The following is an 18,695-nucleotide window of genomic DNA, read 5'->3' as shown; positions in this document are numbered from 1 at the left end:
GGAACCCCAGTAATGCACTCGTCATGTCCTCCAACTCCAAGGTGTTTTTTTCCCCTAAGTCAGCTTCGTAATCAGGTTTTCGTATGTAAAAGACGTTGGTAGGGAATTTAGTATCATCAATGCTTTATTATCTTCTTTAAACTTCATGTCAACCAGCTTTAGTTCACTAATGACCTAATTGAAAGTGTTGATGTGCTGAGTCAGGTCTGAACCTTCCGTCATCTTAAGCCAATAAAACTTTTGCTTAAGATACAACTTGTTGTAAGCGACTTGGACATGCACAGCCTTTTGAGCTTCAACCAAATCATAGTCGGTGATTCCTCATCCATGATGTTGTACATCACATCATTGGTCAGGCAATGTTGGATAGTAGACACAACCTTTGCTTCAAGCTCCTTCCAACTTGCGTCGTTCATGTCGTTTGGCTTCTTTTCGTACAAATCCTTCACCATCCCTTGCTGCACTAGCAAGTCTTTCACCCTTCGTTGCCAAAACCCAAAATTACCAGTTCCATCGAACTTGTTCACATCGAACTTCATTGAAGAGACCCTCGCCATTGTTGAACCTGTAGCTCTGATACCACTTGTTGTTCATCCATGAAATACGCAACGGAAGCACAAGATCACACATGAATGAATCAAATGAACACCAATGCAATCACTTGATGATAAAATATACTAAAGAAGCAAACACTCTGTAATGAGAAGAATGAAAACACAACCAAGAGGCACAAGATTTACGTAGTTCAGAAATTTGCCTACGTCCATGGGAGTAGTAACTTTTTTTTTCACTATGAACAATGTCAAAGCTTGCAATAGGATTATAAAACATAGATTATATGTGAACCCTAAATGTACATAAACCTTATATCCTATCTAAACAATCCCTGTAGGAATCATTGGAGGAAATTTCTTCGATTAGCCTAATCAATTGGCCTCCCTATTAGAATTACATAACTTGCACCAACTGAAACCGTCGACAGTTTGAAGCCAAGAGTAACACCTTGCATTCTACCGAAAACGGTTGACGGTGCTTGCAGCCTCCTCTCGTGCTCTTGCTCCTCGATTCACGTAGTTTTCTGGGTGCATGCATTTTCACTCAAAATATAAGCCACATCCCTAGCATAGTAAGATGAATATTGGAGACAAAGTTAAACTTGATGATAAAGAAATCAATAGCACTAGTAGATTTCAATATCTTGGATCTATTATGCAATTTCGAACGAGAAATTGAAAACGATGTAATGTATAGAGTTAAAGCAAGTTAGATAAAAATGGTGAAAGGCTTCAAGTATACTTTGTGATCATAGAACTTAAAATTAAAAGAAAAGTTTCATAGGACAGTTATAACACCAGCTGTGCTATATGGATCAGAATGTTAAGCGATTAAGAAACAACATATCCAAAAAGTAAAAGTTGTCGAGATAATAATGGTAAGATGGATGAATGTCATAACATTAAAAGATAAATTAAGAAATGAACATATTTGCAATAAATTAAGCGTTATTCTTGTAGAAGATAAGATAAGGAGAAGACGACTAAGATAGTTTGGGCACTTGCAACATTGGTAACATAATGCGTCAGTGAGGAAAAGTGAGCTAGTTACTGTAAGGGGCAGTACAAGGAGTAGGAGTAGACATAAAATAACTTGAAATGAGATAACAAGGATTTAATAGTCTTACATTTGTCGAAGGAAATATTTCATGACCACATAAATTGACAAAAAAGGAATAATATAGCCTACCCCACCTAGTGAGACTTAAGGCTTGGTTTGTTGTTATTGTTGTTTGTTGTTTAGATAACCAAACATTAAAAATTAAATCCCTTCATATTTTCCTTTCTTTTCCTTTATCTACTATTTTTTAAGTCCTAAATAGAGCTAAATATAAGATTACAAATTACATAGCATAAAGGAACCCAAATAGGGTTGACTATTTTTTGTAGGCTCAAGTAGAAAACAACTCCCTTGCCTTTCCTCCCACTTTTCATCTTCTATTCATGTGTGTAATGCACTTGCTTCCTATTTTTCAACCCACTACTTTTATATTTATGCTTTTCTTCCTAACCAAGCACAATATACTATGATTCTCGGATACAGTAACTACCAAAAAAGATAAATTAATACACGGGAAATCCTCATAAGGGGACATAAAACAATTCCTTTAGAAAAACTAAGAAAAAGAAAAAAAAAATATATATATATATATATTAGCCATCTTTATCGGCACTTTCGGTTCCTTACTCCCATCATTAATTGCCTATTTAATCTATTTTCAAGATAGTTTGTACTAGGGTGATAATTGTGCTGCAAAGGAAAGAAAAATAAAAAGATTAAAAAAAGGTGAGAACATAAGAAAGTGCATTTTGTTCACGTTTGGAACAAAATGAAAGTGAGAAAACAAGAAAGATGATCATTCATTTGTCCCTATCCCCATGGAAAATATTCCACCAATTTGGGCCAATTAGGAGAACAAAAATAAGGGAAGAGTCACCTCTCCTCTTAATATAATGCAGATGAAAAAAAAAATATAAAAAATGATAATAATATAATAATAGTTTCATTTCTTTTTTATCGGCATATATATGATTTTCACTTTTTAAAATATTTTTTTTCATCTGCACACTAGTTGAAAGTAATAAAATGTCACACTAGCCTCTTAAAAGTAATATCTCTCCACTTTCTACCCTTCCAACTAAGCAAAGCCCTAATTTGGTTTTCCAGTAAAGGCATTGATTTGTTTCTCCCCCCCTTCCCCCAGTTGGTTATGAGTTAATTTTTCTTTTAAGTTTAATATTATTTTGATTCATTCTTAACTTCCTCTCATTAATTAAATCTTGGTGGAATCCTTCTCTTTAGTATCTTAAGAACACCCCCAACAATTTAGTCATGTGACTCCTATATATGCTCCTAATCATCGGTTCAAACTCCGGGATAACTTGGCGATTGACAAAGGGGGGAGAACCTACTCCAGTTGTGTACTCGAGGCTCAATGGATCTCCATAGCCCCAAATGAGGTATAAAAAAAAAATGTCACCCTTGAAGGCAGTGGGCGCAAAAGGTCCAAAACAAAAGGATCTAGTGTAAAGGATCATCTCACTTCATTCACAGTTCACAATAGGCATATATATCTATAGAAAAATGTGACACTTAGGTATATGAGTGACCAATATATATAAATTGATAATTTGGGCCTCCCACCACCATTGCGTCACTTTGAACACAATGGTGCGGCATTAAATTAGGGGGTGAGAGCCATTCCTCCATTGATGCACTCCTGGTAATTCATCAGCGTACTACCTTAAGGGGAATCAATCCGTGACCTTGGGATCAATAAAGTCACAAGTTGCTCTTACCACTTGAACTGGCCTGCTGGGCGTGAGTGACCAATATTCATCCTAGCTAGACAAAGATCTAGTCTAAAGCAGGAATATCCAATGCATGCATCCTTTTTTTACAACTCGAAAAATTTATGCAGATTCCATGCAGTTGATCAACTCTCCAAATTTCAAACTATTGACAGTGGAGAATAACGTCACAGTATGGAGCCTCCTAATTCACTTTTCAAAACAGAAGCGAAAAACCTAGTTAGAACTAAGAATGAGGAGAAAAAATGAAATACAAATGACAAAAAAATATAATGGACATACACACAGCGCACCCAATCCATTCTCCATGACTTCACTGTGCTTTTGAGGATTGGAAAATTGGAAATTCCTTATCTTGTGGAGGAACCAGTGGAATAGAATTCACTTTCCAGTACTCCGTATCCCTTCTCATCTCATTTCCATGAACCTGTGTCTCCCCTTCTCTTTCCTGATCGTTTCCACTGTTATCCGGGTTTGAAAGCAAAGCTTTGCTCCAGCCAAGCCACATTCTGAGCATGATATAAAGCAGCACAACGCATATAACAGCGGAAGTAAAGATAATGGCTACTACAATGCCTGTAACTGCTTTGCTGGACAGCCGTTTCTCCTGATCCCCGGATTCCGAGCAGGATACTAATGGTGGGCCACAGAGTCCATCATTTCCTAAGAATGAGCTGACTGGGAATTCTAAAAGTGATGAAGGGATTTCTCCCTGTAGATGATTATTTGAAAGGTTTAGCATTTGGAGGCTGGTTAGTTTTCCAAGCGATGAAGGAATATTTGCATGGAGTTTATTGCAAGAGAGGTTCAAACTCTCTAACATCAAAAGGTTCCCCAGAGATGAAGGAATTTCCCCAGAAAGGAGATTTTTGCTGAGATCTAACATCACCTGCAGCTGGGTAAGACTACCTAGCTCAGATGGTATTGAACCAGTAAACGAGTTCTCAGATAGCCTGAGTTCATAGAGCCTCTTACACTGTTGGATTGTAGAAGGAATGTGGCCTGAAAGGTTGTTTCTTTGCAGCTGAAGAATATTGAGACTAGTAAGGTTTCCAAGCTCTGGGGGGATCTCACCTGAAAGTTTGTTGCTATGGACTGAGAGCTTAAGAATTCTCTGACAGTTTCCGAGCTCTGCAGGGACAGTTCCACTGAAGTTGTTAGATGAGAGATCGATAACCACGAGTTCTTGCAAGGCCCCTAGCCATGGAGGAATTGGACCTCTGAATTCATTGTTGTTGAGTAAAACCTGTGCAAGGTTTGAGCAGTTTGAGAGCTCCAGTGGCACTTCTCCGGTTAAAAGATTGTATGATAAATCAAGTAGTTGGAGCTCAGTGAGATGGCTAAATTCAGAAGGAATGCTGCCGTTCAATTGATTGTGAGCAAGGCGGAGACGGGTTAGATTATTTGACATGGCTAATTCAGAAGGAATTGGGCCTGAGAAGCTGTTGTTTGATAAGTCCATCCTCAAATACCTTGAACCGCAGAGAGGAAGAATGCTTCCACAAAACCTGTTGTTGTAAAAATTTATAATCTGGAGGTTTTTCAGAAGGTAGAGGGAGCTGGGAAGAGGGCCTTCAAGTGAGTTGTTGTAGAGAGTGAGTGTGTTGAGCACTTTAAGGAACCTGAACGTTGCTGGAACTGTTCCTGAGAAATTGTTGTCTGCCAAAGTCAAGAACTGAAGACTTATGCAATAGCCCAGGCTAGGTGGGATTGGACCCGATAAGTAATTCTGCCTCAATTGAAGAAGCAATAGATTTTTAAGCTTTCCGATCGATGCGGGTATGGACCCCGTGAAATTGTTTCCAAAGAAATCAATCTCTGTTAGGCTAGTGCAGTTCGTTAACTCTGTCGGTATGCTTCCAGACATCTTATTATCATAGAGGTAGATGATGCTTAACATCTTCAAATTCCCAATTTCTTTCGGAAGTCTACCCGTGAGATGGTTGCCAAACAGATAAAGGGAAACCAAGTTACTCATATTTCCAATTGCAGGTGGCAGATTTCCAGAAAAGCTGTTATTATTGAGCAGAAGGTCTGTGAGGCTCTGCAGCTTGTCTAGACTAGGCGGCAGTTGCCCTATAAACCTGTTATTAGAAAGGTCTAATTGTTGGAGTGAGGAACATTTCAGAAGCTCCATGGGAAATCTACCTGATAGATTATTTTGAGACAGAAAAAGTTGCTGCAAATTTGAATCACCGACACAGAAATTGCCCGGAATGCTACCCGTCAAATTGTTATCAGACAGAACCAGCGTCTTGAGATTCTTCAACTGGGTACTGAAGAGGTTTATCGATCCTGAGAGGTTATTTCCTGACAGGTCAAGAATCTCAAGCTGATTCAACTGGTTTAGCGTGGATGGAATTTCTCCACTCAACCTATTTCCAAGCAAATTCAAGTACTGCAAATTCGACAGACGAGCCAACTCAATGGGAATTGATCCAGAGAGGCTGTTGTTGGCCAAGTTCAGAAGTTGCAGCGATTGTAGAAATCCCTTTGCGACGGGGATTTTTCCTTCAAGCATGTTGTTTGCCGCTGCAAAGGATCCAAGCTCTAAGCAGCCATGGATCTCTGACGGTATGAAGCCACTGAGATTGTTATCCTGCAAATTAAGAAATTGCAGATGCTTCAAATTACCAATTTCAACAGGAATGCTTCCGTTTAATTGGCAAGAGGCAACACCCAATACACCCAACTCACTCAGGTTACCAATACTTGGTGGAATTTCTCCTGTTAACTTGTTGTCTCCTATTCTAAGAACTTGCAAGTTCTTCAGCAGACCAATCTCTGCAGGAATCTTACCAGTTAGAGAATTTGAATAAAGGAGCAGTTCTGTTAAATTTTGAAGCTGGCCAAGCTGGGGGGGGATCGAACCAGTGAGTGAATTCATAGACAAATCAAGCATTTGAAGTGAAGTTAGCCGGGAGACCTCAGGCAAGATTGAACCGAACAGTCCTGATCCAGATAGGTTCAGTCCCACAATGTGAGTTTGATCATCAGAACACATTAGTCCATTCCAGCTGCATACGGCGACCTTCGACGACCAGTTGTTGAGAACTCCCGCAGGATCGACGAGCTTTCTCTTTATTCTCAGAATCCAGTAGGACTCTGTTAAGTTGCCTCCAAGGGTGACACCATGCACAGCATTAATTACTGTGAAGAACAGTACCAATAGGCTCATTCTAGTGCCGCCCATTTCAAGCTTATTAGCTACAATGCCCAGGGAGGCTAGTCCAACGAGAAAATGGAAAGCTGTATATATAAGGCCAAGAGATCCCCAGTTGAAGGAATTGGAGTAAATTTATAGGAGAGAAAATAGTCAAAATACAAGTTCTTAGCTGTTTGGCATGATGAAAAAGCGTGGTGTTTAAAAAGTGTTTCTAGGTTTTGGTCATTTGGTGAGATAGGCTTGCATGATCAGCCTGCATAGAAAGTTCACAGGTGTGGTTTACTACAAGTTTCTTCAAGACTTTTAACCGCAACAGGTTTCTTAAAAGGCTGCTGCCCTTTTTAACTTTCCAACTGATTAATGTTTAAACCCACCTGGCCTCGCCGCGGTAGCGTGAGTTTCGCCTAACATTAGTAAAATCACGAAACCTGAGTGGGCCCTATGTTTGTTGCGCTTCCAATTGACAAGATTCATCCCACCGTGCTATGTAATAATTTGATAATGTTATTCTACCGAGTGTAAGATGCTGATACATAACGGGCAGCATTTAGTTAACCAAGTTGTATTTAGAAGAACAAGAAGTTTTTGAATAGAAAGTTTTTAGTTTTAATAGCTGTTGCTTTCGAATTCAATATGCAAATAAATATTATATCTTTGGGAAGAATTTTGTAAATAGAGCATCTATAAAATTCTATGTCTATTCCATTAATGGATAAGTAGGGATTGACGTTTATGAAAGATGGTCAATTAAACCTTAAACATTGTCAACCAAGTTGGTTGGTATAAACCCAGTATGCGAATAGACGTCATTCCATGCCCCACGGCAGCTTAGTCCACTTGCTGCATAAAGACCGATAGTCCAAAAAAAATTGACAACCTAGCCAAAATTTTTTAAAGTAAAACAAATTAAAATTTTTAATTGAACTCCTATTTCGTTTTTGTATTAAAGATCTTAAAACATATAAATTAATTATAAATATTTTTCTTAGTTATTATATTTTTAAAATTCACTTTTTAGTACTCCGAGGACAATCCTATATATCCTATATGACAAAGTGGTAAAAATAAATTTGGATAACTTATACTGCTTTTTTTATTTTTTTCAAATTTTCAAATATTTTATCAATATTTTAATCCATAAATTATTAATAATTAAAATCTCCCAAAACAAAAATTGCTTTCCAAATTTAAAAAAAAAAATTATTCTCAAATTAATATATTTTTTTATTATATTTTGTTCAAATATATAATTTCAAATCAAAATATATTCAAACTTTACATTCTCAAGTCCCGTTTGGAACTCAGAAAATATTAAGGAAAGAAAAAAAAAAATATAAAGGAACTCTCATTTTCATGCTTGGTTATCAAGGAAAATGAGAAAGAAAATTTAAAAAATTTGATTTTATACGTTATTAATATTTAGATTTTTTTCTTTAATTTTTAATCATATTAAAACAAACTCTCATTTTTTTATAATATTTAAATATATATATATATAAGGGAAATGAATTTTCTTCTTATTTTTCTTACGTAAAGTCCTTCACGAACCCTCAAAAAAAAATTGAAAAGTTTGTTTTAGTTCTTATATTCTATATGTTATGATAAAGATTGGATTCACAAATTTTGGTGAAACAAGGACAATGTCAGGGATCAAATTAAACCATTTGTCATAATAAATAAAGGTGGTGCCCCTTAGTTGCTTGAGTAGAAAGCATAGGAACCAATTAAGATAAATTTTTTTGCTTAAGGACAAGCATATAATTATACCTGTTTACATTATTCTACTCTAGTCAAATTTTAAGAATTAAAAAATGTAAATTGATGATTGTAAAAATAATTTTACTATTTTTTAAAATGGAGGAGATAGAGAGATAATGATGCATCAAGTGAAATGGAGAGGCTTAAAAGGTGAAAGGGTGTTAATGGGTTCAAGCTTAAAAAGCAAAAGAAGCATGCTGGTAGGGGAGCAATAATGACCTATGCTTAGGAAATAATGTTGACGATTGAAATTAAGCCTTAAATTTGTAATCACTTAAGTAAAAATGCTTATTTAAAAAATTACTTACCGACAAAAATATTCATCTTCAAAGTACTTTAGGATTATTTATTATAAGTACATTTTAGATAAATATTTTTTTTTAGAAAAAACTTATTTTATTAAAAGTAAGAATAATTTTAAAAAATATTTTTTGAAATAGATGCTTATTAAGTGTAAACAAACATTAATCTCGTAAATTAAAAATGGGAAAGCTTTTTCTTCTTTTTTTTTTTTTTGTTTTTTTTGTGACGAGTGAGGAGCGTTTGAATTTGATCTCTCACTATTCTTTACTATGGTGCAATGTGTGTGTGTGTATATATATATAATAGGCCTCATTTGATTATTTGGTGGGGGGGTTTCATAAAATATTTAAATTGTTTTCAAATATTTTTTTTAAAAAAAAGTGAAAAAAATTATTTATTGCTAAGGTCAAAAAATACATTTTTAAGAATAGCTTTACGTTTTTACATGAAAGATACTTTTTTAAAAGAAAATTTTATCGTACGCAATACATCAAATAATTTTAACTCTAATCTCCTAAGCATTCTCAAAGAGAAAAAAAAAAATGTTATTTTTTATGCATCATGTTGTTTATGGTATGGCTCTTATACTTCAAGGGTTTATAAATAAAGGGAGAAAACAAATATGAATGTGTTATTGGTGCAGAGCAGCAGCAAAGCCTCATCAATGAGGACCCTATGCTCGTCGACGAGGAGATATCAAGAACTAAGGGTGGCAAAACGGGTTCATGGGTCGGGTCTAGACGGGTCGTAAACGGGTTAAGTCATAAATGGATCGGATCATAAACAGGTCGAGATTAAACGAGTCGCAACCATGCAAACCCTAATCCGCCCGTTTAATAAACGGGTGGGTCATAGATTACTCATTTAAAAAATAAAATTTATTTATTTTAAATTTTTTAAAATATTTCATATAAAAAAAAAAAAAAAAAACCAAAGACACGCCAAATCAAATCAAGTCAAGCAAAAGCAGCAGGTGCTTTAAGCCTTTAACACTCAACAGGGCCATCAAATCAAGCAGAGAGATCTACTACTTCAACAGTCAACAAATCAAGCAGCAGAGATCTACTGCTTCAACACTCAACAAAGCCAACAAGAGACTGCAACTCAAGTATATGAACATTTGCTTTAATTTCCATTAAATTTACTTGGGGCAGTAAACAAATATCCTAGGTTTTTTGATTTTGTAGTATGTTTGTGGTGGATAGAGCATAGAGGTCTCTAACATTTTGGAAGGTGATAGAATACAGCGTGTAGGTGATTGAAGAATATTTATGGCCAGGGTTTTGTGATGGCAACTCCGGAGCCGAGTGGTCTGTGGAGCTGGGGGGCGTTGATGCCTATGGAGGAGATGACGACTTGACCTCGAGGATGAGTGGTCTAATTGTCCGAGTGGATCGTTCGCAGCAGCATGCAGCAGGGAGCACTAGAGCAGGCACTGAGGCAACAGCGCACCAAACCAAAGGAGAGGACTGAGAGAGTCTGAGGGTAAGAGGCGAGAGCTGAGACGAGAGCCGCAGGAGATGGATTAGGATTCAAGGTTTTTTTATGTGGCGTTTGGGTGCCAGTGGACTGGTCGTGTGGGTGTGGCCGTGTGGGTTTATAAATTATCCAAATAAATCGATCACCCAGTGGGTGATCGGCCCAAACCTGGTTAAACTAGTTTGTAAACAAGTCAACTTGTGACTCACCCGTTTATTAAATGGGTTAATTTCCTTAGACCCAAACCTGTTTTAAACAGGCAAGTCCGGGTGACTCAACAGATCATGACCCGTTTTGCCAGCTCAACCGAGTGCTAGAAAATCTCATAGTTTAAAAACTCGTCGACGAGTGGATAGACTAGTCGACTAGTGGTCTTCTCTATCTCGTCGATGAGTACCCTGTTCTCGTCAACAAGTGCTTTTGGGCTGCGAGAAATATTTGAATTTTGAATGTAAAAGTTGTGACGGTTGGGAATTCGAGGGGAAGCCTCCGAGGGATTGTTATATATGTTTTTCTAAACATATTTTGACAAGTAAGAGAGGGTGAGAGAAGGAGAGAAAATCATTATAGTGTATAATCTTTGATCTTCGTAGTGAAATCTCTTGCCGATTGCTCCCGTGTATGTAGACTTTGCCAAACCACGTAATTCCTGGTGTCGTTGCCTTTATTATTTTTTTCTTTATATTGTCATGGTTGTGAATATATTCTAAATTCACCATTTACATTGTATGCAAGTGTATGATTGATCCTTTTACAAAAAAATCATCATTCTGTTGTGCATTGTTGTAAGAGGCATTATTTTCACAACAATTGGTAACAGAGCATGTTGTATGGCCTCTGAATTGAAGTATCTCTTAGTGCAACAAGGTTTGGTAAAAGGTTTATATAGAATTCAATCGGATAGCATGGATGCAATGACTTGGAATGAATTGAAAGCAATCATTCAATTTTTATTTTTTATTTTGGCTAAGGGTATGTTGTATCACGTCATGGATGAGAATTCTCTAGCATTAGTTTGGTGAAAATGGGAATGCCCATATATATTTAAGGGTTCATCAAAATTTGCAAGTGTAGTGGAGGAAGACTCAGAATGTAGTGATAGAGATATACTACGTGTTTCATTGGGTTCGGAGTGCCTCACAAGTGATTCTTGGATCTTAGATACCGGATGCTTTTATCCTAGAAAATGATTTGACATCTACATGTTAGTTTATACTGGTTGTATTTTGATGGTTAATGATATTTCATGCAAAATGTTTGTTATTGGAAATGTCAAAATCAAAATGTATAATAGTGTTATAAGAACCATATGTGATGTAAAGCATGAATCGGGTCTAAGGAAGAATGGTATTTCATTGGGAACTTTAGATCGTAATGGATATTGTTACGAGTCTAAATGTGGAGAAATGGAAGTGTATGAAGGTAACTTGATAGTGATGAAAAGGGAAAAAGTAGCGGGAAATATCTATGCACTACATGGTGTTACAGTTGTAGGTGGAGTTGCAATTGTTAAGTTTGAGTCAGGTAGCCCGTGGCATATGTAGTTAAAGCATATAGGTTACTACATCTATTCAGATATTTGTGAACCTATGATGATAGCATCAGGGGATACACATATGTATTTCGTGGATTTATCATGAAGGGTCTTGGTGTACTTCATGCAGTGGCTGAAGTGGAGAACCAGACTAGGAAAGAGATTCTTAGGTCAAACATTGCGGCTAAGTACACTGGTTTCGTTCAAGAAGTTTTGTGAGTAGGGCAGGTTATATGAAGGGCTTGTAGGGTACTTCTTGGCGAAGTCAGTGAGTATGGCACGTTTCTTGTGTGACGGATTTCTAAAGGTATCGCTAGATGGGAAAATTACAGATAAATTGTGGGCAGCTTTTGCGGTAGACTACTCGATTGTGAGTGAATTCCCATTGGTGCACTATTTTAGTGATGAAGGATCTAGGCTTGGTGTTATGTTCAAACAGTACACTTTTTTGGGATATAAGAAAGGTGGGTGCAAGCTGGATGATCCTATGGCAAACAAAGGGGTGATCGAGGTCATGGTTTTTGATGATAAAGTTATGGGGCAACGTACTCAAGTAAAGGAAGAAAAAAAAATGCCAGAAAATTGCAGTAGCAGCAATCATGTTATTCAAGTGAAGTTATGGACTTAGGGCAGAAATGCGAGGAGTTCTATCTTGGTATAAATGGGTATGTGATGAAGGTGGAGCAACAGACTCAGGGCAAAGATGACATAGTTCATATAATAGGAAGTTTCAACTCGGGAGACCAGTAGAATCATGGTGGGTTCATATGCACTATCAGACCACTACTTATGTAAGTTAGTGAGGCTTATAGTTTGGAAGAGGATGACAAGATGTCGTGGAGTGATGTATATGTTGTGTGTGAATAACATGTTATTGGCTAGAAAGGCTTTGACTAAGGCTGATCAATTGGGAACTTTATTGAATGGTTTTGACATGAATGTGTTGGATACAGCCAAGATGAGTCTTGGTTTGCTTATTCACATGGACAAAACTGCAAGGAGATTGGTGTTATCTTAGGGTGGTTTTGTGGATAGGGCTATAAGGAGATTGATGTTATCTCAAGGTGGCTTTATGGATGGAACCATAGGGAGACTTTGTTTGCTATCTCAAGGGGTTCCATGGAGAATCAATATGGAATGTCTACCGTATGGTACCCTAGGATAGGCTGTGATGTCCGGGATATGTCAAAGGTTCCCTCGTCCGGGATATGTCAAAGGTTCCCTCATGATTGTGCAATGGGGTGTTTCAATAGGCAACATAGTAAACCGTCAGTTGTTAGTTTTGTTGAAGACTATACAAGGGACTTTGGTGATATAAGGTTTGCAGTAGCTTTTGTGTTTATTGTTGTGGGATAGTCTTATTGGAAGCCTAAGGTGAAGTTTTCGGGTATTGCATCTACAACTATATTAGGGTTGATGGTAGAAGCTAAAGCTGCCATCAGCAAGTTCAAGTAGTATTGTTTGGACTTGGTGCATGTCTCCAAGTGCTAGAAGGGAGATGGTCCCAATCGAGTATTCCGAGTTCAAGGTGGAGCAATCAGATATGTTTTTGGGTTCTACTAAGGGGCGTATAATCGCCAAGGTGGAGATTGTTATTTATGGTGTGGCTCTTATACTTCGGGGGTTTATAACCAATGGGAGAAAAACATATGGATGTGTTCTTGGTGCATGGCAACAACAAAGACTTGTCGACAAGGACCCTATGCTCATCAACGAGGAGATACCAAGAGCTAGAAAATCTCAAAGTTTAAAGACTTGTTGACGAATGGATAGACTATTCGATGAGTGGGGCCTTCTTTATCTCATCGACAAGTGCCCTGTTCTCGTTGATAAGTGCTTATGGGCTGCGAGAAAATATTTGAATTTTGAATGTAAACATTGTGACAGTTGAGGATTCAGAGGGAAGCCTCCCAGGGCTTGTTATATATATATTAATTTGGACATATTTTGACACATAAGAAAGGGTTAGAGAAAAATAGAAGATCATTGTAGTGTGTAATCTTTGATCTTCATTGTGAAATCTCTTGCCGACTGCTCCCATGGATGTAGGCTTTTCCGAACAACGTAATTTCTAGTGATGTTGCCTTTATTATTTCTTTTATTGGCCTAACAAGGCTTATGAATCTTATTTTGATGATAACAAATGAAGGGAACTTAACGTGTTTTGGTTGAAGTGATGATGTTTCAGGAATCAAGCAATAGAGTCCTAGATTAAGTGATCACAAGAGTTATTGAAAGCATACATTCCAAACAAGTGATAAAAAAAAAAAAGCTCAAAAGATCAAAGAAAGAAAAATTTTATGAAAGTTTAGAGAATGTTGAAGCTCAAAGTTAAGATGGACTCAAAGGAAAACATACATGAAGACTTCACACTTAGAATGTTTAAGTCTTAAGAAAGTCTTGTGTAAGTACTTCATTTAAAATCAATATGGATGCTTTGAAGCTTTTTAGGAATGATTATAGACTTAGAGACCCATTTTTACGACCTTGGAAATTTTTTTTTTTAAATTTCAAGTCAAAAATTCCAAGACAAAAAGCTAAAAGAGTTTTCAGAAACAAAATCTTAGAAACAGTGAAATTGCACTCTTAGGAGCCTGACTAAGTTTTATCAGGCGACTGATACTTTATATGTTTTTAAGAAATGCAAATAGAACCGTGACAGGTGCCTCACAAATCCATATCAGGTGACTGACAGGCTTCTTGTAATGACTCGAAATTTAAAATAATTAGAAAATATAACGAATAAAATGGATTAAAGGAAAATAAGGGGGAGAAAGGAAGAATTTTTAAGGAAAAGCATGCCTCGTCGACGAATGTCCTGTATTCGTCGATGAGTGTCCTTCTAAGTTCATCAACGAAGTCTGCTTCTCATCGACGAAGAAATCCTGAGAGAGAGAGAGAGAGAGAGAGGGAGTTTTGGAAACCCTGAAATTCGTCGACGAAGGTATCTTCTTGTCGACGAAGACTCTATAGCGCCTCGTCAATGAATCGACATGTCTCGTCGACGAAGCCCTGCCTATAAATTGAAATTCTTTCATTTTCAGGGTAAAAACTCAGCACTCTTTCTCTCTCTCTCTCTTTCTCTAAAAACAATCCGCAGCATTCTCTCTTCGATTTCGGGTCGATTTTGACCCGATTTGACAATCCAAAACCGCCACAAGGTTCATGGGATCATTCTCTTCAAGGCTATAGGAGCTGATCGTTGCATTGAGGGATTTGGGAAACATCTCAAAATCAAGGTAAGTGAGTTATTTTGGGTTTTCCTTAATGAATAATGTTGTATGAAACCTAAGAAGTAGTAAATAAGCATTTTTCTTAAGATTTGAGTTAATTGGAATTTATTTTAATTAAGTTAGGATTTTTGGATTCAGGGTCCAGGTGAACGCTGTGAGTATAATTTTGGGGATCCTACAGGCGTAGTTGAAAGTCAAGTAAGGGGGAAATTTATATATTAAACCAGATTTTTCATGAATTAAAAATGGATTATGCGTTATTTATGTATATATGTTTATATGTGGGTTTAAAATGCTAGCCATGAAATTTATGTTTTCTGAGCTTAGGAATGTTTATATAGTCTTGTATATGTGAAAATGAATGAATGGAAGTGGAAAGGAATTTTTTTAAGAAATTAATTAAGAAATGAAATGTATTTTTCAATATATCAATGTTACCTATGGTGTAAAAACCCCCAAAAAGATATATAAAAGATTAGCGGATTGATTACCAAAAAATAAATAAATAAATAAATAATAAAATATTATTATTAATTAATTAATTAATCAGATTTTAAAAGAAAAAAATAATTAATTAAAATTTTTTTTATTTTATTAATAAAATATATTATTATTAATATTAATTAAATATATTATTATTATTATTATTATTATTATTATTATTATTATTATTATAACATTACCTGAAGCTTCAAGTTCTCAGCAAGTGCACAGCCCCCCCTCCCCCACAACATCTTCTTCTTCTTTCTTTTCTTTCTTTTCTTTTCTTTTCTTTATTCTTTCTCTGCAGCTCCTGCAATCTCTCTCTCTCCTCACGTTCTCTCTCCCTCTCTCCTCGATATCATGACGGGTTTTTGCCCGATCGAAAATCCAAAGACACAACTGGACTCCATTCGCCGCTGCCGTCATTTCTACTGGAGCGGATCGATGGTAGGAGCGGCGTAAGCGTATTCCCTGGGATAAGCCATTTCCCCATTTTTCTTTAATTTCTTACAAAATATAAGCCCAATTGAAGAACAGACACCACCACGAGAATCTAGGGATTATTCTCTACAAGTCTAGTGGGATGGAATTCTCGTGGGCGTGTCGAGCCAAAACTCCAAATTTGGGGTGCGGCGATTATTAAGGAGCTTATTTTTAATTAATTAGCATTAATTTAGAAATGCTAAAATATTAAGCATCCGATACTGAAGTAGAATTTCTGAAATTTAGGGTTCGGGTGAGCGCCGCGGGTGTAATTTTGGGATCCACAGGCAAAATTTAGAAAATTAAGTAGGGGTGTTAAATAATAGTTTAAATATTAATTTTAGGTATATGGAGTCTAGGGAAGGCTAGATGGGTATTATTTTGGAGAAATAGATTAATTAATTTAGGAAAAATGTAAATTGCAGGAGTTGAATTTTGGACGCCAAGGGCGTAGAATTTGGGATTCTAGGGAGACTCTCAGTAAGTCAGGTAAGGAGAATAAATTATAGCAGTGTTTTTAGAATTATTATTTGAATGAATATGTGAAATTGAGCATATGATATTTTGTCTGAAAATTATTATGATATAAATATCAGATAAATTGTGTGGCATTTGAGTAATTATAAATTGTGATATTTTGGAGTGTAAAATATAATAATATGTAATTTCTGAGAAAATATTGAAATGAGAATTACTGATCTGATTAGTGAAAAATAATGTAATATGGTATTATTATATGAGTAGAAATGTTTTGCCTGGAAAATAGGATTTTGTGAATTATTGATATTGGAAAATAATGAAATGTGGTATTTATTTGTGAATGGAAATTATTTGCATGAGAAATGAGTATTTTGGGAAAATGTGAAAAATACATGAAATATGATATATGATATTACGAGATGATGAATAGTGCACAGAAAATGATGAGAATATTTATATTGAATTGAATTGTGATATACTGGAATATAATTGATGAAATGCCAATACCGCATAATGATTGCGGGTATGTGGTGGTAAACCCTGTTGGATGGTTATGATATTTAGCACAGTACCGTTGCGAGTGGTGTTAGTGCAACCACACGGACTCTTGGAGCATGTGGTGTGACAGTCGACTGTGCCATTGTGTAGGGTTGTTGGGCCCCCTGAGTTCGGATCAGGGTATTAGGCCGGCCAGTCGTACTATAAACGCGATATGTGATATGATATTTGATCTAACCAGGTCGGCCAACCACGGTTAGATCCAGCCTTCGGGCCGCAAAACCTTGACCATGGGGGGAAGCATGGCGTGTATAGAAAGATCCTCAGGGTGGCTATGTGTTACAGACGCGATGTTGGTATTTGATACCGAGGATACTCATGAGCCGGAAAGTGAAGTGGAAATGAAAAGTGAAATAATGATAAAATTGGCTAAAATGAGAAATGAAATAAAGAATGAAAATTGAGAAATAAAGAATGATAAAATTGAGAAATGGAACAGTGTGAGTTAATAATATAAATAATTAAGGCAAAGTGAAACTCTCCGCCTGAGGGCTTACTAAGTAAGGTGAGTGCCCTGATGGGTATTAGATGTGGCTATACCCGGCTGCATAACGTGTTAGGGCAGAGGGAAGCTACCTGTATGGGCGGGTAATCTTCCCTATTCTCAAGAACTTCGCGTGTAAATATGTGTTGGAAATCATTGAATTTGATAAATGATTTTTAAGCTTATAAAAGCTTGTGTTGTATATCTATATGATTATGTGTATGTGAATATCAGTGTATTTTCTCAAATGAAATGGTGATTTGAAAAGTAAAGTGTATTATAATTGTACTCATTTGGCCACACACTGTAAATAATCTATTCCTTCTTACTGAGATGTGTCTCACCCAATTTGTCTAAATTTTTCAGGGAACAGAGACCGGCCGGGTGATAGAGCTCCGTGATAGTAGGGAGCTGAGACCCTGATACACAAGGTAAGTTTTTGGACTAGGGGAGATGTGATTCCCTTATAGTTGAATAGTAATTTTTAGTATGGGAAGATAGTGTGAATATTTGCATGTATGTTGATACTCTGGGTATTGTATTCTGACTGATATGTGTATATTGTCTTCCGCTGTTAAGTTTAATATAATAAAATACTTTTTACGCGGTACCCAATGTGGGTCGGGTTGTATGAATGGTACTAGGATTGTTGACGTGGCCGATTTGTGGATGTTGTGGATTTATGACGTGATTATTTCTTAAAAGAAAAAAAATTGTTCAAAAATTGGGGCGTCACAGTTTGGTATCAGAGCCTAACTTGTTAGGTTCTGTAGACTTTAGTAGACAGCGGAATACAATACCAGAGTATAGGAGTGGATTTTGAGAGAAATAGGAGATGGGTAGATTAAAATGTGAGTTAGTGGTTGTTAGAGGATGAGGTGAGAATTTAGGATTCTATCTTGCAGCCTAGAGGCAGGAGTACCGAGGTTGTTTCTGTGTTTTTCCTGGGGTGACGATTTCAGGAAAACCATGGATACTACCGCTGGGTCTTGTTTCTGAGTGGTAGGACTAAATCTTAAATAGGGATTAAAGATGTGGATAGAAGAATAATTTATGAGTTATTACAGTGTATGGGTTGCGTGATAATGAGTGTATGCTAAGATTAGTTGTTTCCTTTGCAGGATGGATCGGGGAAACAGTAACACAAATGCGAGAGGTGATGGAGCAGGACCTTCTAGTATGGGTGGTACAGACCCTGACGCAGTGTTACGTAGTGTCACTCAGCAGGTGATGACTGAGATGGCCAGGAGCTCGGGGGAGCGAAGCTGCACGATTGAGCAATTCACACGTATGCGACCCCCATCTTTTGCTGAAGGAGCGGACCCATTGGTAGCAGAGAACTGGGTTCAGGACATAGAAGACATTCTGG

At 36.8% G+C, this 18,695-nt stretch overlaps 1 protein-coding gene across 1 annotated transcript; it reads right to left on the bottom strand.

The window, feature by feature from the left end:
* Nucleotides 1-3,678: 3,678 nt before the first annotated feature.
* On the bottom strand, nt 3,679-6,558 carry LOC131145778 (LRR receptor-like serine/threonine-protein kinase GSO1). Its single transcript, XM_058094966.1, has one exon. It carries the CDS (start codon nt 6,556-6,558, stop codon nt 3,679-3,681), a length of 2,880 nt encoding a protein of 959 aa, XP_057950949.1.
* Nucleotides 6,559-18,695: the final 12,137 nt, after the last annotated feature.

The sequence above is a fragment of the Malania oleifera genome, chromosome 13, assembly GCF_029873635.1.
Source record: "Malania oleifera isolate guangnan ecotype guangnan chromosome 13, ASM2987363v1, whole genome shotgun sequence".
In the NCBI taxonomy this organism is placed as follows: Eukaryota; Viridiplantae; Streptophyta; class Magnoliopsida; order Santalales; family Ximeniaceae; genus Malania; species Malania oleifera.
The sequence above is the reverse complement of the archived record's forward strand: the minus strand, read 5'-3'. Positions and strand labels throughout refer to the sequence as shown.

Coding starts and splice junctions, on each gene's coding strand:
- LOC131145778 (XM_058094966.1), bottom strand. CDS start 6,558: ATGGGCGGCACTAGAATGAGCCTATTGGTACTGTTCTTCACAGTAATT.